At 37.3% G+C, this 21,130-nt stretch overlaps 1 protein-coding gene across 3 annotated transcripts in view; it reads left to right on the top strand.

Moving 5' to 3' along the window:
• The window catches only part of lrch2 (leucine-rich repeats and calponin homology (CH) domain containing 2), a 131,009-nt gene extending 110,991 nt beyond the window's left edge, over positions 1-20,018 (top strand). For all 3 annotated transcript variants that reach the window (XM_056237874.1, XM_056237873.1, XM_056237872.1), the window contains 6 exons: positions 10,371-10,424; positions 12,074-12,137; positions 13,709-13,821; positions 16,790-16,927; positions 17,157-17,234; positions 18,046-20,018. In XM_056237874.1, coding sequence (XP_056093849.1) covers positions 10,371-10,424; positions 12,074-12,137; positions 13,709-13,821; positions 16,790-16,927; positions 17,157-17,234; positions 18,046-18,165 — 567 coding nt within the window. In that variant the 3' untranslated portion in view covers positions 18,166-20,018. The remainder of the gene's footprint in view (positions 1-10,370; positions 10,425-12,073; positions 12,138-13,708; positions 13,822-16,789; positions 16,928-17,156; positions 17,235-18,045) is intronic.
• Positions 20,019-21,130: the final 1,112 nt, after the last annotated feature.

The following is a 21,130-nucleotide window of genomic DNA, read 5'->3' as shown; positions in this document are numbered from 1 at the left end:
GCGGTGTTATAATGTTACTACTAGATGCTTAGCAAACGACAACTAATAGTGTGCCTCATATTCAAGAGCTTTGGACAGTCACAGAAACACAACATGTTGTATAAACAGTAGTTTCAGCGTTTGAGGGAAAAACTGTCAAATGGTTACCGAAAACAAATTGGATTGAAGAATAGACCGTTTCATTCTTACCTTTATAGTCTAAAAAGTATATTTTGGATTACCTTGATTGTACTGTCGGCAATATATAATATTAATTGTTAATCCCAGGTAAATAATGAGCAATGTGAAACGTGAAGGAAGATAACCCAGGATCCCATTTACCCGGGATTTAGAATGACCCAGGATGAACTATTTCAAGTGTGAAAAAAGCCCTAGTGTGTTCAATAAAAATATGAAAACATATAATTGTTTCTGTGTTATTTGAAGTCCTATTCGGATGGGATTCATTTTACAAGAGTAGATGGAGTAATGAAATTTTACCACAGGATGTCTGTAATATAAATGGCCAATTTGCACGGGCTAATAAATCTCAGTAAAATTACCAGAAGTGGGAGGGATAACTATTTATGCACCGCTGTCACCTGGACACACTATATATTAATTCATTTCTGATTGGGGAAGAGGCTCTTACCTAAAACTAAAAGAAGTGCTTTCGACCTTCTTTTTGATCAGAATAGTAGCCTATGCGGAAACCACTTGAGTTTTGCCACAGACTTGTCCCACCGCCTAGAACGCAACTGAATGCTTGCGTTCATACTTGAAAAACTGTGGAAATGACAGAATATTTATGTGCGCATTTACGGCTGGTCTATTCGCACGGGATTATCATAACATTGTCTGTAATGATTACTGAGATGGCACATTCGGACGGGACTAAAACGGGACATTGTTTTGCTTCCTTGGACTGTAACTTCCTTCCCCTAACTGTAACTGAGAGAACAAATGAGAGTCCTTGGAGGATCTGTTTGGTTTGAGTTATTATGGATACATTTGCATTAGCGTTTAATGCTCTCTTTTACTTTTAAAGTGGTTTCTTACCACTGCTATATACAGACACTATGGTATGACAAAAAGAACATTAGGTTACACTTTATATTAAAGGGGTACTTCACCGCTGGTAAATGGGCTTTCAATAAAAATTGGCTGCCTATATCCACCTTATTTTTCAACGCGGAATTAAGGTGTAGCCTATTCTGTGAATGCGAGACTTCCGATTTATTAGCCGCAGAGTTTGAAATTACCCAGCTAACAATTTTACGTTCTGGGAGCGTTAGTAAACTAATACTCCCTATTGGTTATCCAGGAAAGTTTTCTTAACGTAAATAGAACGTTCCCTTAAGGTTAGGGGGACGTTCCGGGAACCTACTGCGCATATCTGGTTTACTTGAATATGCACGCCACAACGCAACAAATAATGGCGGGATTTGAAAAAACATGTCAACCTATGTCTGTCAACCTAAAACCTATTTTTGGTGATGAGGATGGAAGAGGAAGGGAGGATGGAAGAGGAAGGGAGGAGATGGCTGGATGACAGGATTTAGTTTGAATAAGAAATGAATGTATGAAATCCAAATTTTATATTAGCCTTTATACACACACACACACACACACACACACTCTCACAGACACACACACACATATATACATATATATATATATATATATATGTAAACATAGTTATTAACGTAGTTAATCTGGTTAATTTCTTCTGGTTTTTTTTTTGTTGTTGTTGTTTTTTGGCTAGTAGAAGTTCTGAATGGCCGGTAACTTAAAAATTTAGTAGCCAAATTGGCCGGTGAGTGTTAGTTAATTTCAAACCCTACCGCTAGTGCTGGGCGGTATGACCAAAAATTTATATCACGGTATTTTTCAAAATTATACCGTTTCACAGTATATGACGGTATTTATTTGTTCTCAAGCATGACTGGGTGTTAACCACATTTTCTACTGATTGAGAGAGGAAATACTGCAGTAGATTGACTTAGAATGCCCTATTTTATGGTGCGTTCAAGTCATCTCGTAAATATCGTATATTAAACTAATTTCCTGCATAGAATATGATGGCATTATAATATAAAAATGTAATATGTTATGATAAAGTTTGCAGTGGCTCCATAAATTAATTAAAAACATAAAAAAGCAAAGCACACCTGATGCACATTTCTTTCCCAGGTAACGGCTGTACACAAAGCAGCAGCTCTCATAAACGCTGCTTTATCAGGAAAGATAAAGATTAAATGAAAATAACATCTAAACTTTTCTAAAGACAGTCAGTTCCCTTCAAAGATATATAAATATTCATATAAAAACACCCACGCTGCGTTTTGACTTTGAAACGTGTCAATGTTTATTCAACGATGTCAAAGCCTTTTAGAAAATCTGTTTGTGGCGGGCAGTGTTGATATTGTGAACCAATGTATGGGAAACACTGTAATATAATTTGACTGCTAGTATCAATTATAGTTATAACGGCCCCCTGAAATCAAAATGTAAGTTTTTTAGCTTTTAGTAGGCTATGAATATGTTAGCCATAATGTCATGAATAAGCTTGTGTGTTCCAAACCATTGACAAAATTCGTATTTAGCATTCAAAACGTACAGTCCCTCACTTCCACTAAAATGCATCACGGATTTTTATGACGTCACCGCAGACTTCAGCTTCTCATCACATCTTCTGTCCAATCAAATGCTCTCTAGAATCTAAAGCGTCCCGCCCCCTATGCTATAAATACCACCTGGTCAAAGCGACGCAATATGGGTTTTTGCCAGGGTCGATATTGTCCACACCACTTTTTGAAATAACTCGCGGCACGGATGTACCTAATACACATCTCCAGTTAACTAGCAGGTCATTCATTTCGTTCGTTTGTCAAATAAAGAGGCGTTCTAGCACTGAAATGTGTTGTTTTTTAAATCAAGCTGCTGAGGTCCTTGCCGCTGCGATCAGTCTTCACTCGGCGCTTCAATCTATCGTCGTCTTCACTCAGCGCTTCAATCTATCACCGTTGCGGAGACTCTTTTCGTTCCGGTGAAATCACAAAACAAAATGCACACAAACGTGTCCCTGCTTGATTAAAATATTCAGTTTTGATGAGGAAAAAAAACTATATGAGAGCGGATTAGAACCCGGAACCTCTGACACGCTTAGCAAAAGTTCTGCCACTATACCATGAAAGTACACGTGTTACAGTCTATGGATTTATTCAGTTTTATTCCGTTTTCCAACTGTACATTGGTTAGGAATGAAATGGCTAGAAATTTTTTCATACCTCTACTATTGAATCCAACGTATCATCAGCGCTCTGATTCGCTTCCATGGTGCTGTGAACAACTTGCAGTCTGTGAGGTAAACACTATTAGCTATTTGAAAAGGGGGAGGAGCCATTCAATATGTCCTATCCATCTTCACTCTTCACTTCACGCTTAGTAACACTTACAGCTGTGCCCTCACCACAGTGCAACAGTGAAAAGGGACCCTCTCAAACAGTGTCGCGCCGCGTTCCGAACGTATACACGTATGAGAGCGACATACACCGGTATTGCGGTATATTAAAAATTCATATCATAACAAAAATAAACACCAGTATAGACCCCTTTTCAGTTAGTAAACATGGTGACTTTTTTGTGGGCGGAGCTTAGGTGGAGGCAGAACGATCCCTCTGGCCGCTTCACTAACGTTAGTTTGCAAGTTTTGTTAGCTTGTTTTTTAACAATGACTAGAGAAAATCCGATTTTATCTTAAAGTGCAAGGTCACTCAGTGTCCAGGACCGCGATTGTTATTTGCAAAAGTGAATTTTAACGGACGGAACCAGATTGGCAGACCCGTACACACTCACTCAATGGATGGACGATCTGACAGGATTTACGTTAACGCTACCTCCGGTTGAGTGGTCTGACTTCTACACCTGTCCGATAGAGAAACTGAGGGCATATAAATCTTTAGATGCCTATAATAACTATGTGATGAATGGTCATGTACAAGACTTGTGTGGTTCGATCCGCAGTTCTGCCTAGCCAGCGCAAAGAAGACGACAATGTAAAGAGTGACATTACGGTGCAATTTTAATGATGTGAATATTTTCTAGAAATAAAAATTCTAGATACAGCATATTCATTTTTCATTGATTCTTGCACCCAACAACACAACAAGATGACATTTAATAATAATAAAAATAATTTAAGCTCCTTATTATGTAGCCGAATCTGTGTTGGTTTGTATTAGCCGCCTCCAGTTGTCCGTTTGTTTTGCCTCCAGCTAACGCTGTGACGTAATTGTGACGTCGGTGCAAAAGGGGTCTATTCGGTACGAACCGATATACTGCCCAGCACTATTAGCCGCTATAGGGAAATAATTCGCCTTTGGCTAAGCCACACCCTAGAATGTAGATTGACCAATCACAGCGCAGCCAAGAACGAGCTCCCACAGAGGTCCGACACTTTTTCACAGCGCTCCATTGACTTTAACACAGGCGTCTCATATTTTTGGTCTCCGCAGGCTATTAGCGTCGTAGTTTTATCAAAAATATGGTTAAACGTTGTGCCTGGGGCATTTGTAACAGATACGCGTTTCCCAGAGAGGTTGGAGGGGGGTGTCCGTTTTTTTCCCTTCCCAAACCGAAGTCAAATCCTGACAAGTGTCGTCTAGCACACGCTGCTAATAAATACAACGTTATACTCACGTAGTCCGTTTGCTTTGTAATAACGATTATAGAAGTGAATAGAGACCTACCCAGCTTTGCATGAACAGTGTTGCTCCTTGATATTCTTAGTCCCAGCCTCCGTCTCGATTAGTAGGATATGCGGTGGTTCATTTTTTGACTGTGACTGGTAACTTATGCTTTTGCCTCTATTTGGATGCCTTGTTGTTCCTTGCGTTTCACCTGTTTGTCGTTAATATAGCCTTCGAACGTATATTGCAGCCCCTTTTGCCTACTTCTATCAGACACTTTATTTGCTGCTTTATAAAAGTTTGATAAAATTTCAGCAGGAAGAGCCGTCACAGCATAAGCCATGTTGATACCAGAGCCCAGATGAAGTTTGTTTGTCGGACGTAGCAACAGTAACTAAGGGGGGCGGGGCTTAGCCAAAGGCGAATTAGAAGAACATATCAAATTGCAGTAAACTGTAAAACTGTTTGCGCCACAAACCAGCCTGTTTATAATTGAGACAATACATTAAAATAATATGGCAAGAAATACCAGTTTGCAATATCAAGCAGCATAACAATCCGTTTTGTACAGCTAAAAATAATTGGAAGGGAATGACACCAAAGCCAGGCACATTAAAATTACAAACCTGAAAAATAAGGTGAATATAGTAGAAAGACAAAAAAAAATTTAAATCGGTGCTACCTGACTAGAAACAAGAGGAAAATTAGTTTTTTGCTTCCCTTTTGCCAAATAGGTAGGAAAACTTCAATGCACTTTACATGTTGCAGTCCAAGGTCTCTCCCACCAGTCTGCAATGGACATGCTTGACCAGAGTATTTAGTATATAGTAGCGCCTTGCTTTAGTAGGAAATACGCCTTTTCAGCGCTATTTATTTCTCTGTGTGTCTTTAGTAAATCCTTTTATTGCCAAAAGTGGGTTTTCCTGAATCCCATCTCAGTAGCATCAAGTGTTTTGCAATAGAGGGTATGCACATGATGGGAAAGAGCTGTGTGATTGACTGTACAAGTCGATTCAACACGAAATCTGAGCCATCTTTTTACAGAAAAGAGAAGCAAATCACTGCAATTCATAGAAACAACTTGAATCCAGATTGAACTCGTTTGCCTGACGGTAACAGCTGACGGGTATCCAGATAACTTTATAAGTTTCTACAAAACAAATTGAAACAGCCCAAATATCCTTTTATGTCTTCGTCACTTAAAATTCACCAACAAATCTAGTCTTGAAGTAAGTCTTGAAGTAGTCTTCAAATTTATTTGTATAGCTCTTCAAAACAGGCATGGTTTCCAAACAGCTTTAAAGAAAGACATAATGTTATGTCTGTAATGCTTTAACAAGTTTTAGGGCCGAGTGCTATAACGATATATAACAATGATATAAGTGATCATACGAATTTAGATCTACCTGTATTGTAGTGTTGCCTAGCAGATAAAGCGTTCACAGGCTTAGATTTATGTATTTCCCCGGTGTCGAAATCAGGTACTTTTCAAGAAACTCGTTTCCTGGCCACATGTCAATGTCCGTGGACCACTGGTTCTTTGGTAAGTTGTGAGGATCATTGTCACTTCCCTTAATTTATGCAGATAATCATTTGTTTTACTCCCGTTTTCACAGTTGCCCCTATTAAAATGTTGCAGGATGTTTTCCCACTCAATCCGGCTGAGGGAGCGTGTCCCAACGGGAAAATTATGTCAGTACATACTACATACCCTTTATACAACATGAACATAAGTAAATTATACCTAACAATTTGTGGTTGTTTTTTAAAGTAAGTACATAGTAGTTAAAGATACCTAACATAAAGGGTGAAAGGTAGGGTTTACCACACAATAGAATCCTGTACACACCTCGACACACACCTGTTCACAACCAGTCATCCAAACAATTCAATTCAAATTTATTTGTATAGCGCTTTTCACAATACATATTGTTTCAAAGCAGCTTTACAGAAAGTGCATTTCAGAAATGTACATAGAAAAATACAGTTAGTTAATTATGTATTAATTCAGGGCATAACATATCGCCGGCGTTGAGTCGTCTCTTCACAGGCGTCGAGTCGTCTCTTCACAGGCGTTTAGTCATCTCATCGCAGGTGTTGGGGCATCTGAAGTCTCCCTGAGAGGCTGGATACAATCTGGAGCTGACGGACGCTATTTACCTTGGGACTGGCGTCCTGAGATAACAGCAGAAAAGCAGATGGGAAATAATTAGCATAGCTGCTGTTCATAATATTAATGCATTCGATCTGATTCAACAGTAGTATAAAAGGTAAGCATTGTGTGAATGCTTGGCTAAAGAGATGCACATTTAATCTAGTTTTAAACTGGGACAGCGAGTCTGAGCCTCGAACAATATCAGGAAGGCTATTCCAGAGTTTAGGAGCTAAATGTGAGAACGCCCTCCCTCCTTTAGTGGACTTAGATATCCTAGGAATGACCAGAACCCTCGAATTTAGTGATCTTAAAGAACGCGATGGATTGTAGGGCGATAGATGGTCCATTAAATACACTGGAGCTAAACCATTTAGGGCTTTATAGGTCAGTAGTAATACTTTGTAATTGATATGGAACTTAATAGGTAACCAGTGTAGAGATGATAAAATTGGTGTTATACGATCATATTTTCTTGACCTAGTAAGAACTCTAGCGGCTGCATTTTGCACTAACTGTAGCTTGTTTATTGAAGATGCAGGACAACCAGCTAATAAAGCATTACAGTAATCTAGTCTCAAGGTCATGAATGCAGAAACTAACTTTTCTGCATCAGAAACAGATAGCATGTTACGTAGCTTAGCAATGTTTCTAAGGTGGAGAAAGGCTGTTCTTGTAACAAATGAAATATGATTTTCGAAAGACAAGTTGCTGTCTGGTATAACACCCAGGTCTTTTACTGTAGTGGATAAAGTAACAGGACATCCTTCTAAATTAAAGTTGTATTGTAAGAGGTTTTGTGGGTGGTTTTTTGGACCAATAAGTAATACCTCGTACGTTTTATCTGAATTTAATAGCAGGAAATTACATGTCATCCAGCATTTTATATCTTTAAGACACTGTAAATTTAGATAAGTTAGTGTTTTCATCTGGTCATGATGAAATATATAATTGAGTGTCATCAGCATAACAGTGGAAATGAATTCCATGTTTTCTTATAATATTACCAAGTGGCAGCATATATATTGAGAATAGCAGAGGGCCTAACACCGATCCTTGCGGCACTCCATAGTCTACTGACGTTATCTTTTTCCCCATTTAAACAGACAAAATGGTAACGGTCTGATAAGTACGATCTAAACCAGCTTAATGCCTGTCCCTGAACACCAGTGTAGTTTTGTAGTCGATCCAAGAGTATTTTATGATCTATAGTGTCAAACGCAGCGCTAAGATCGAGTAGAACTAGTATTGAGATACAGCCTTGGTAAGAAGCTTAAAGTAAATCATTTGTAATTTTAACTAGCGCAGTTTCTGTGCTATGATGCGGTCTGAATCCTGACTGAAATTTTTCATAGATATCATTTTCTTGCAAGAAAGAGCACAATTGAGCGGACACAACTTTTTCCTAGTATTTTAGACATAAATGGAAGATTTGAAATGGGTCTGTAATTTGCTAGGTTATTTGGATCTAATTGTGGTTTCTTAATGAGAGGTTTTATTACTGCCAGCTTGAATATTCTTGGAACATTACCTAAAAATAAAGACGAGTTAATAATATTGAGAAGAGGCTCTTCCACTACAGGTAACACTACTTTCAGTAGTTTAGTGGGTATTGGATCTAATAAACATGTTGTTGGTTTAGATGCAATGATACGTTTATTTAGCTCTTCCTGTCCTATAGTTGTAAAGCGGTTTAGTTGTTCTTGAGGGGCCATAATTGAGGCTGAATCATAAGACACCATAGAGGATTGTACATTTACAATTATGTTTTTGATGCTTCCTATATTTTCTCAGTGAATAAATTCATAAAATCATTACTACTACACTGTAATGGAATATTTTGCTCAGGTGATGTCTGTTTATTTGTTAGTCTAGCCACGGTGTTAAATAAAAACCTTGGATTATTTTGGTTATTTTCTATTAGTTTGCGGAGATGCTCTGCCCTGGCTGCTTTTAGAGCCTTTTTATAACGTGACATACGGTCTTTCCACGCGATTCTAAAGACCTCTAAATTAGTTTGTTTCCGTTTACACTCTAAGTTACGAGTTTCTCTCTTGATAACATGCGTAGCACTGTTGTACCATGGTGCTTTAGTTTTCTCTCTAACCTTTTTTAATCTAATTGGTGCAACAATTTTTAATGTACTAGAGAAAATGGTGCTAAAACTGCTAGTCATTTCCTCTAGTTCATCTGTTTGTTTGGGTTCACTGAGCAGCTGAGATAGATCAGGTAAGCTATTTGAGAATCTATCTATAGTGGTTGGAAGGATTGTTCTGCCTGGTCGATAACGTGGCGCAACATGACAAATTTCAGCAGTACGTAGTATGCAAGTTACCATGTAACTTACAAACACATACAGTACAGTATGTAGGTCGTCCCGTAAACATTTCTGTAATTGCCTGTTGATTGAATGAGGCAATTCATTCACTGCAGCTGTGTGATTTGACCCAGAGGAAAGATGAATGTCTTCCCTGTTCTTGATCTTGTTTATCTTCATTTTATGTCATCACTGTTGGAATTCCAGGACTGTTATGGGAATCGTCTAGAATTTGCTCTCCCTCTTTGCTCTGACAAGTGTAGACGATGCCAGGCTGATAATTCTATTTTTGTTTTGTCTAGTATATGACGTCTTACTCTCTTCTCCAAAAAAAGTTGTATTGCTTTCCTGAATCAAGCCTCTGCTTAATAAAACGGTTAAACATTCACAGCCATTTGTTTTAACTTTCAACTGAAATGAATTCATTTTAAAACAGTGAGGAATGTTTGAGACTCAGAGAAAAAGGAAAGTCATGGTTGAGCTGAAATAATGAGTAGCTTTCCAAGTCAAGAGAGAGCGAAACAATAAGGGAATCAGTTTGGATCAGACAGGTTTCCAGCTTTCCACATAAGAGGGAAATCAGGAAAAGAAACTGTGTTTGTGACTAACAGAATCGACCTGAAACTGGTGTCAGATATGCCTAAATCTGTTCTTAAGATGCGATTGGACAAAGAACATGAACATAAACCGATTATTATTGTGCTTGTGTAAGAGTCTGTCTGATCAAACAACATCACTTTTTTATGTGAAATGGATCATGTCATGATAATAAAACTGGTGAGGGATAAATTAATAAAAAAAAATATATATATTCAATTTGTGGCTGTCTCCACAAATGGTTGAACAGAAAACACTACAGAAATGGTAAGAAAAAGTGTATCAATTTTCCAATCAGAATTTATGTCAGTCCAAAAGTATAGTACTGTTTATTTAATATAAAACAGTTTATACACGTCTGTACATTGATATGTAGTGTTTGGTCATTTGGCACCTTTTGGTCCAGACTATGTTATTCCAGCCATTAATTTTGGAAGTGGTGACATCAGTCAGCATGTGCACTTTTTTTGTGTGCAACATGCATCAGACAGTCTGTCAACGTGAGTGTGGGCACTTTATCTGGGGCAGTAAATCCCTTATCTCAGACTAGACCATTTACTGCATTTCTGATGTTAAAGGCTGAAAAAATGTGTCACAGATCTGATCTTCTGGCTCCCTGTGTTTCCCATTTCAGTACAAGTGTCAAAGTGCTCGAAGAAACTCAAGTGGCAACGACAATGATTGTGAGGTGAGACTTTGTGTGTGTGACTGTCTGCATGTCTCTGCTTGAGTGTCACTGTTTTATTGGGTTTCCACAGTCATGAAAAACCTGAAAATATCAGGGAATTTCTATAATTGTGATATTTAGGCTAGGTAAAGTAATGGAAATGTTGTAGAAATTCACTCTATGCACCTAACGCCCCAGACACCTGAGATAGTTGTGATCCCAATCTAATATTATTCTCAGGTGAGCCCAGAGCATTATGGATACTATCACTTGGGAAATAAGAATTTATAGTGCCCCACTAACCTACATCACAGCAGTAACCAAACTCAATATTCACAGCCAAAAAACACGCATACACTCATATTTATATTTTAAGAAATGCATAAAATAGCAAGGTTGCATGTTTTCTTCAAATTGATTGGTTAAACTATCTTCTAAGCATCTTGTCTAGACTACAAAATCATAAGACAGACTAGGTTTAGTATACATTTTTTTCATTGCCCTCTATGGCTGATTGCAACATAGGCATATAAAGTTCAAGAATTTCCATATTTCTTAAGCACTGTCATAACCAGTTTTTTGAAGAAAATATTTCATTCTTCATCCACCACAGAAATATATATATAGTCATCAATAGCTACGTTTACATGGAGACCTTTTGTTTCAATCGGAATGAATTCATTCTGATTGATGAATCCGAACGTAGTCTTTACATGAACGCTAAATAAAGTGATTGGGTTGATGTGCACGTTTATGTCACAAGCTTCAAATCGGAATAGATTTTTTTGACATGCGTACACTGCAGAAATATACAGTTTCCCGCTACACGGGCGGGAAACATTATTTCTCCTACATTACTTAATATTTGTCTATAGAGGCGTTGTGCCGTGCTGCTTATATTTATCAAACAAAACGCCTCTTCCCGTGCCAAAAACAAGGCCTCTGTGGATGAGAGTCCAAAACAAGGACTGGTGCGAGGTTGTCCTGCTCCACTTCAAAGACGATCAGTGGAAGGATAATTTGAGAATGGCACGACAGTCAGTTGACACTTCATTCAACAACACCAGCTCGTTCCACACGTCATACGACATTACGCCATCTCTACATCATTGCACATGCGCAGTACTTTCCAGATTCGGTTTTCAATCCGATCAAATGTTGGTTTACATGTCCTCTCGATCGGATTAGAAAAAGTTTACACCACTCCTTACAATCCAAATGAAATTTTAATCGAATTTGGCCAATACATTCCGATTGACGTGGTTGTCGTGACTTTTTTTATTTCCGACTGTGCTACTAGTCCGATTACAAACAAATTATTAGGGTCCATGTAAACGCTGCTAATGTTTATTTCTCTAGTTATGCTCAGTTTTTCATAATATTTCATCAGGTACAAATCTGCTCTTTTGTCAGTGCAGTCAATAAAGTTTATTGGAAATTCATTAGAAACCTTGGTTTTGTACCCCTGTCTGACTCTGTAAAAGTACAATATAACATTCACAAAGTTCATGGAGGAAGGAAACATCTGTGTAAAACATGTAAAACCGACCATCTCAGTCAGAAGAAACTGAATCCATGTCTGAATCCATAATTCAGGATTGTTTCAGGAGTGTTTGCCGTGTTTACATACGGCAGTTTTTTCCAGCATGACAATGCCTGTGTTTTTGCAGGAGGGAATGCGGTCTAATGAGTTCACCACAACTCTCACTGTCTTTGGCCTGAAACCAAGATCAGGTAAATCTTTGGGCCTATTTACACTTGTCACTTAATGCGTTTTTACTGATCAGATAGCTCACAGAGTTCACGTCACTGAATGCAACAGATGCAGTTTATTTATCATCACTGTGTTGTTGAGCTTTCAGGATGTGACGCGTCTCAAACCTTCACCTGAAGTGGTTTGAGTGATCCGATTTAGATCTGTCTCGAAAGTGTTTCAGGGGGTATTTACAGTATACATGGTCTTTTCAGATCTGATAGCTATCCGATCGCATCAAGTAACCATGTGTAAATAGGCCCTTTATCGCCCCCTCCCCTTTTATTTTCTTATAATTTGTCTTTGTTTTTAATCTTGGTGATGGTATTGCCAATGTTTGTTAGCTTTGCAAAGCATTTGCTTTTTAGCGCAAGTAAGCAATGAAAGTTGTATCAATGTGTAACCCCGGATATTTTCCTATTTAAAACCGTTTCTAGTAATTACACTTGAGTGAAACAAGCATCATGTCTGAAATCGTCTTTTAAGCTCTTTACTACATTAACAGTGGTTTTCCCACAGATATCTTATTTAGAGACTGCACTCAAATTTTACGATCTCTTTCATTTCAAAATTACCTTTGTTTAATGGGAATTTAGAGGTCAAGAACAGCATTTCTTTGGAAAGATATCATCTTAAACTTTGGTCTTGAACTTTAGTTATACCAAGGCTTTTTTTTCATGACTTTGCAATTCAGTGGAAAGCACAAGGAAGGCCTGTGCTTCCTGTCTCACAGAAAACAATGGCAATTGAGCAGCATACAATACCAAAACCGCTTGTTATCAGTCTCAATGCTTCCCTTTTTATCATTTGAGTCAGTCATATTTTTGAAATATTAATATCTTGTGCTCTGAGACCCACAAATAGCTGCTGTAGAGGTACCGCTGCTATGTGAACAATCAATAAATCACCTGTTTTGATATGTTTATCATCTGCATAATACAGCATATAGACATCAACGAAACAAATCAAAACATGCTTCTCTATATTTTTTGTTCATGTAAATTAGGCCTCATACTATAGCAATGAGAAATAGGTTTACCAAGTGCTGTGAAAATATGGAGAAATCGAGAAGTGTGGTTGTTTAAGCCTTTTAATGGCCATGTAATGTAATTTCATCTAGTAAATAACTGTCTGGCTTGAACAAAAAAACCACAAACAGCTGAAAACCATTTGAAACCGTAAAGTCTATATCTGAGGTTATTTATGTTTTTTTTGTTCCACATCAAAGTGTTTTAAAGCAGATTTATTTGTTTAAACCAGGGCTGCAACAGAAAATGTATAAAAATATGAATTATGGAGCTATTCAACAGTAAATTGTCAGTAGATTAGTCAGATGTGCATGAACAAACTTGATCTTTGAAGGGCAGTCATGGGAGACCTCTAAACTTCCCCTTTTATAAGCTAATGCTAATGAACAGACAGGAGACACTGAGTGACCAGGTTTACACAGTGTGCAGATTTAAAGATTTACCAGACTCAAAGATCAGACAGGTTAGTTGTTAAAGGAAATGAAGAGAAACATGATGATAATGACTGTGTGTTTACTACTCAGCCTTCTCCCGTGGAAATCGTCAAGACTTAAGCTCCACAGACCCAAGCTTTACCATGAGGAGAAAGATGGAGCACCTCAGGGAGGAGATGGAGCAGATCAGACTCCTGCGGCAGGTCAGAATTCCCCCGTAATATTCCTCTGGCATATTTTACAAAGTTAAAAAAGATAATAAAAAATGCTTGATTCATATCTCTAGGTAAGCGAAGTGAAACACACTCAAAAACATGTTCTGTTTTTAATTTTAGCCTAGAGGTTTATTTAGGTAAAAATTCTCTTTAAATGTATTGTCAGTGCTTTTAAAATCCACTTGCCATAACAGTGATTTCTTGCTTTCTTTGGACAGTATTCTATCTGTTTTATGTTTCTACTTGTCTCTGTGGAGCTCTCATCAGTAGTGTTAACTGTACTTGTTAGGTCATGATGTAAAAAAAGGACGATCTATTTCAGGCAGTAATTCATACCATGTAATCAGACAGGTGGGAACAAACGTTTCCTATTTAATTCTGAGGAAAGGAGTAAAACCATTTTTGGATGTGTGCTTCACATGGGGAGCGCTATTTGAGTCACTGCCTATTTAAAGCAGTTTGGTCCCTTATTGTGTAGGGTTTACTATTACTTTATACTAGGATATACAGTTGAAACCAGATATTTACATACACTTCAGAAAAAAACAAAAACTTTTCTTTACTGTCATACATTAAATCAGAGTAAACTTTTTCTGTTTTAGATCAATAAATATTAACATATTTTTTGCATTTGTTAAATGTCAGAATCGAGCGAGGGATCATTTTTATATATTTTTTTATCACTTTCATCAAAGTCAGAAGTATACATACACTAAGTTTATTGTGTCTTTAAACAAAAAGAAAACTCCAGATTATTCCACTCTGAGCTTAAGAAGCTTCTGATAGGTTAATTGATTCCATTTGAGTTAATTGGTGGCATACCTGTGGATGCATATAAAGGCACACCTCAAACACAGAGCCTCTTTCTTTGACATCATGGGAAAATCAGGAGAAATCAACCAAGACATTAGGAAAAGAATTGTGGACCTCCACAAGTGTGGCTCATCCTTAGGTGCAATTTCCAGATGCCTGAAGGTCCCACGTTAATCTGTTCAGACAATAACGCGCAAGTATAAAAAACATGGGAATGTACAACCATCATACCGCTCAGGAAGGAGACGGATTCTGAGTCCCAGAGAGGAACGTTTTTTGGTGCGAAATGTGTGAATCAATCCCAGGACAACAGCAAAAGACCTTGTGAAGATGCTAGCTGAAACTGGTAAGACAGTGTCATTATCCACAGTAAAACGAGTCCTGTACCACCATGAGCTAAAAGGTTACTCTGGGAGAAGAAAGCCATTACTTCAAAACCACCATAAAAAAAAGCCAGACTACTGTTTGCAACTGCACATGGGGACAAAAATCTTAATTTCTGGAGACATGTCCTGTGGTCTGATGAAACAAAAATTGAACTGTTCGGCCATAATGATAAACGGTATATTTGGAGGAAAAAGGGCGAAGCTTTGAAGCCTCAGAACACCATCCCAACTGTGAAGTATGGGGGTGGTAGTATAATGTTGTGGGGCTGCTTTGCTGCAGAAGGGACTGGTGCACTTCACAAAATAGATGGCATCATGAGAAAAGAACATTTTGTGGATATATTGAAGCAACATCTGAAGACATCAGCCAGGAAGTCAAAGCTTGGGTGCAAATGGGTCTTCCAAATGGACAATGACCCCAACCATACCTCCAAATTAGTTACAAAGTGGCTTAAGGACAACAAAGTCAAGGTATTGGAGTGGCCATCACAAAGCCCTGATCTCAATCCCATAGAAAATTTGTGGGCGGCACTGAAAAGGCGAGTGCGAGCAAGAAGGCCTACAAACCTGACCCAGTTACACCAGTTCTGTCAAGAGGAGTGGGCCAAAATTCCAGCAAACTATTGTAGAAAGCTTGTGGAAGGATACCCAAAACGTTTGGCCCAAGTGAAACAGTTTTGGGGCAATTCTACCAAATACTAAGGAAGAGTATGTATACTTCTGACTTTGATGAAAGTGATAAAAAAAAATACATAAAAATGATCCCTCGCTCGATTCTGCAAAAAATATGTTAATATTTATTGATCTAAAACAGAAAAAGTTTACTCTGATTTAATGTATGACAGTAAAGAAATAAAAGTGTTTGTGTTTTTTTCTGAAGTGTATGTAAACATCTGGTTTCAACTGTATAAAGGAAATTATATATATATATATCATTATAACATTCTATATCTTTACTTTCACTTTTGACCCATTTCATGCATCCTTACTGAATAAAAGCATTAAAAAGTATTAATTAAAAAAAATATTCTTACTGACCCCAAGCTTTTGAACAGTAGTGTATAATATTACAAAAGCTTTTTTTTATTTTTACTTTATATTCATCAACGAATCCTGGAAAAAAATTTCAACATAGATAATAAGAATAGAGCTGTCAAATCGATTTGAAAAAAAAACCCTCTATGTTAGATGTGATTAATCACGATTAATCATTTTGACAACACTAAATAATAAGAAATGTTTCTTGAGCATCAAATCAGCATATTAGAATGATTTCTAAAGGATCATGTGACACTGAAGACTGGAGTAATGATGCTGAAAATACAGTTTTGGTCACAGGAATAAATGACACTTTAAAATGTATTCAAATAGAAAACAGTTATTTTAAATTGTAAACATATTTCACCATATTTCTGCTGTATTTTGGAACAAATAAATGCAGCCTTGGTGAGCAGAAGAGACTTCTTTTAAAAGCGTTAAAAAATCTTATCGATCTAAATCTTTTGAACGGTAGTGTGTGTTTATACACTTTTTTTGATACACACACGCAGTGAAATGCTTGCTTGTCTTTGCTAATGATTTCCGGTCATGTCCAACTTCCACCTCTTCAGCTATGTGCTGTCTTGGTGGTGAAGAGCGAATGTGATAGCCGGAATGACTGAACAGAGGATGGAGGTTTAGCACATGGATGATTCTTGCTTCATTCATTTGATATACCTGTCTCTTATTTGGATTTAAAGTGATGTTTTTTTTTGCAGAACCTTGAGTCTAGGTTGAAGGTTTTGTTGCCAGACGATGTAGGTGCTGCTCTGATGGATGGTGTTGTTTTATGCCATCTGGCCAATCACATTCGTCCTCGTTCCGTGGCCAGTATTCATGTGCCCTCCCCTGCAGTGGTAAGTCCCACTGAATGTTTCATTCAGACTTTCTTGGATCTCCTTTTCTGATAATAATTAATGAAATGTCTTAGAGTATTTCTGGGTTCAAATGAGATTTTCTGCACCTTTGTTTAGCATTCAAAACAAGCACATAAATTGTTTGATGTTGTGTGGATCTGTTTAGTGCTAGATACTCTACTCTCTGAAGGTTTTTATAAAGGACATTGTCTGTGTGTGTCTTTAATAGCCAAAGCTGAGTATGGCCAAGTGTCGGCGGAATGTTGAGAATTTCTTGGATGCTTGTAAAAAGCTTGGAGTGACACAGGTATGTTTTCATCCGATATCTGCATTTTTTTTTTATTATATAATTTGATATTGAATATTTTATTGATTCTACATATTTTAAAATTACAACATAATCTAGTTTTTACTTAAAGGGATATTGATAGATGTGCACATGTTGAAGTAGTTGTGCATTCATCCAAAAAAAAAATGAAGTTGAATGTTTATCCATAATGTCATACACTATATATTCAAAGGTTTAAGGTCAGTAAGATTTTTTAGAAATTAATACTTTTATTCAGCAAGGACACATTACATTTATCAAAAGTGAGAGTAAAGCTATTTATATTGTAAAGGTTTCTGTTTCAAATAAATCCTGAATCTTAAAAAAAAAACATCATGGTTTCCACAATAACATTTGGCAGCACAACTGTTTTTGACATGGATAATAATATGACATTTTCTTGAGCAGCAAGTCATCAAATTTAAGGGTCATGTGACCCTGAAGACTGGAGTAATGACTCCTGAAAATTTAGCTTTGACATTACAGGAACAAATTTCATTTTAAAATATATTCAAATAGAAAACAGTTACTTCAAATTGCAATAATATTTCACAATATTGCTGTATGTTTTTGATCAAATAAATGCAGCCTTTAAAAAAATTCTTACCAGCCCCAAACTTTTGCACAGTAGTGTACATTATAATGTTGTATTATTTAAAAATGTTGTATTTTTGTTTTACCGTGTCATCATTTTTAACAAGGTAGTACAGATTTATAATATAGGCCATTTATCTTATCGATGTTATTTATCTATATTTATGCTTACATTTGCTTGTGTGTTCATGAACAGGACAAGTTGTGTTTGCCACATCACATCCTGGAGGAGCGAGGTCTGGTGAAAGTTGGTGTCACTGTACAGGCACTGCTGGATCTTCCATCATCAAAGCCCAACCAACTTTCAACCATGTAGCATCGCTGGATCATGGGACGTCCACTTAGCATCCCTTTACCCTGCCTTACCACCTCATCCTCACTCCTCACTCTCAGTGTTGTTCTTTGACCTATTATGTGGAGGTCATGACCCTTCACCCTAACTCAACTGTGGTGAACAGGCCGGCTTTCCCCTACCTCTTATAAGCCTCTATGGAGGGGACTAGACAGTTTAAAGCTCCAATATTGTGCCCTATTGGAGGGAAATTGTACGTTAAAGCCACACATTTCATTCTGAGGGGAAATATCTGTTTCTAGTCCACGACTGGCTGTGCCGTCTTAATGCTGGACACCTCAGTCTCCTTTCTTTTGTATCTCCTTCTCATATCTCTCGTGTTTGCTCTTCTCTTGGACCGGTGAGCCCAACAATGGGCGAGGACAGGAGAAAAGTATGCAGCTTTCTGGCTGATTCTGGACCAGAGGGAAGGTTTTATTTCAGTGCCACTCCAGCCCTCTCCTGTATGAAGTCACTAAGAGCTGTCAGTCATCTCGTTACATTCTGTCTGTTGTTTCCTGTCTTTCTGAGGAAATAAGTAAGGGAGAGACATGTATTGATGTGCATGTAATCACAACCAGACCAACAATGGGGACACCTGGAAAGGACCGACAAAGATGTTGCCATAAAAAAGGGATCATGGCTGTCATAATTGTTAATTTACTGCAGTCAGGTGAGTCATTGGAAGTGCATTAGAAAGTATTAATTTCTTTCTGCATGCCTGCACTGTTTTGTTTGAAACGTGAAGACACTGCTCATGTACATACGAGACAAAGGCTTGTTTGTGTTCTTTTACATACTTGCAAATCTTTGTTCTAAATTATGACTGGTTTTCCCACAGGTTTTATTTTATTGCTTCAGTTCTCGTGAACAGCCTGCGTGAGGAATTCACAACAGAATTCCATTGTAATTGCATTGTGCACTAGAATTTTCATTGTTTGTTGTGCAGGTATGAATAATTTTCAGCACTAAAAATAGGCCAGTTTTAAATATTGCAACACCTAATTATAATCACATAGAGTAGAAACAGTCCATTTATAATTGACACACACTTGATTGTATGGATTTAAATTTACAATCAACTAAAGGCTTGATTTAAAAAATAATGTCTCATAGATAAACAAATCTAAAGAATCTTTGATGCCTGGAAAATGTAATCAAGTTGTAAAGCATTTGATGTGCTGCAGTTCGTCCGTAAACTAAAGATGTTTAGAAATTTTAGTATGTACAAGTCATTTTTATTTGTTTTATCGAGGAATTTATTTATTTACCTTTATGTACTTTTGTATGTTTTATTTATTTATTTAAATTGTTTACTTCTTTATCAACCTCTGAAAAACATTAACTATTGCCCCAAAATCAGCAATAACATTCAAAACGTCTTGAGGAAATTGGAGGTTTTGGAGGTCACCATCTTGAAAGGTTTTAGCTCTTTCAGTTTCCATTTCTGCGTTTACATGCACACCAGAAAGCCATTTATTGTGAGAAAGCTAATGAGGATCAGATGAGAAAGAAACGTTCACATTTACATGCCCAGTTTCATCACATTGCTTACGCATCAGTAGTTTTTATGTTACTTGAATTGTGCAGTTTTTTGTGCACTCAATAAAAAAAAAACATAAGAATGCTGCTTATGCGTTTACATGACTGCATAATCCACATTCTCATTACGTTTATATGAAAGTAAGAAAATGGCTGCTAATACAGAGCATGTAAACTCCAACCTTCGTGTCTTAGCCTGCTTTCTCGTATAAACGAATTTATAGTGGGCATGTAAGTACTGTCATTCAACATTTGCCTTTTTTTAGCCTTGTCTGCTCACTACCTGAACATTAGCTGTAACACTTTTCCGAACAAGAAAAAATGTAGGGCGGGACTTGATTTTGTCCATTAGGAATTGATTGGATGGTTGTAGTTGTTATTGCTGTGATCTCTGAGATCATGTGATTGATCTCAGGTTGTCCTGCCCTCACGCCAGTAAAAATGTCATCAGAGAAGAGATGTCGCTGCAGGAGGGAGGGAAAGTGCACATGGATTTAAAATATATACTGATGCGCATTGATAAATCTTTAATACTAAATACTGCAGTATTACATTTGTCAAATTTTATTTCAAGGTGACTTCAATTTTAGGCTTGTCTATCTATATCGAAGGTCTAACAGTTTACGATCTTTTACCATACATGATTATTTGCCATATTTCCGTCTGAAAACTACAGGTATGTTTTGCCTATTATTGCTGTCATGTCTGAATAACCACTTCAAGCACATCTTGAAAGTTAGCCTACTTGTTGATGTTTTGAAGAGACTGATGAGTAAACATTGTTCATTGATTTATGCCTTTCAAAACCTCACAGTATGCTCACCTGGCAGTAGGAGCAGCTGTTGACAACTTTTCTGTGGAAAGGAGTTTTGGGAACTAAATTTTACAACGATTAGTAATGATTCACTCCCCTACCCTAGTCCATATACAGTAGCATAGCAGCTTGCTTCTGATTCAGATCCAAAGCTTGGTGATGTATTGATGACAGCAATTCCTCAGGGTCCTTGACACAATCTCTGCCAATAATCTAAAATGTTTTCAGTTCTTCTTAACCTGTACAGTTCTTCTTAACAAAACATGTTTTTATTATATTTGATTTTACTTTCACTCACACCCATTAGATAAGATCTGTGAATTCCATGTTAGATCAGTTTAAAGTGTCAGTTTCACATTTGTTTGTGTCTAAGACTTTCCAATTAGCCATCTGTCACTCACACACATCCATGTACACTGTCACTTGCGAGATTCCAGAAACTGGGTGCCTGGTACAAGGTATAAACTGCATACTGCATGCTACTTTTTTATTAATATTCTATAGTACTCAGTATGCTACAATAATGACGGAACTGTAGCAGAGATAATCGTTGCCATAAGACCTTAAATTGAAAAATTTAACGCTGAAACGGGT

The sequence above is a fragment of the Rhinichthys klamathensis genome, unplaced genomic scaffold (genome assembly GCF_029890125.1).
Source record: "Rhinichthys klamathensis goyatoka isolate OS25496 unplaced genomic scaffold, OSU_Roscu_1.1 h1tg000501l_1, whole genome shotgun sequence".
Lineage (NCBI taxonomy): Eukaryota > Metazoa > Chordata > Actinopteri > Cypriniformes > Leuciscidae > Rhinichthys > Rhinichthys klamathensis.
Note: the sequence above shows the minus strand (reverse complement) of the source record. Positions and strands in the feature narration are given on the sequence as shown.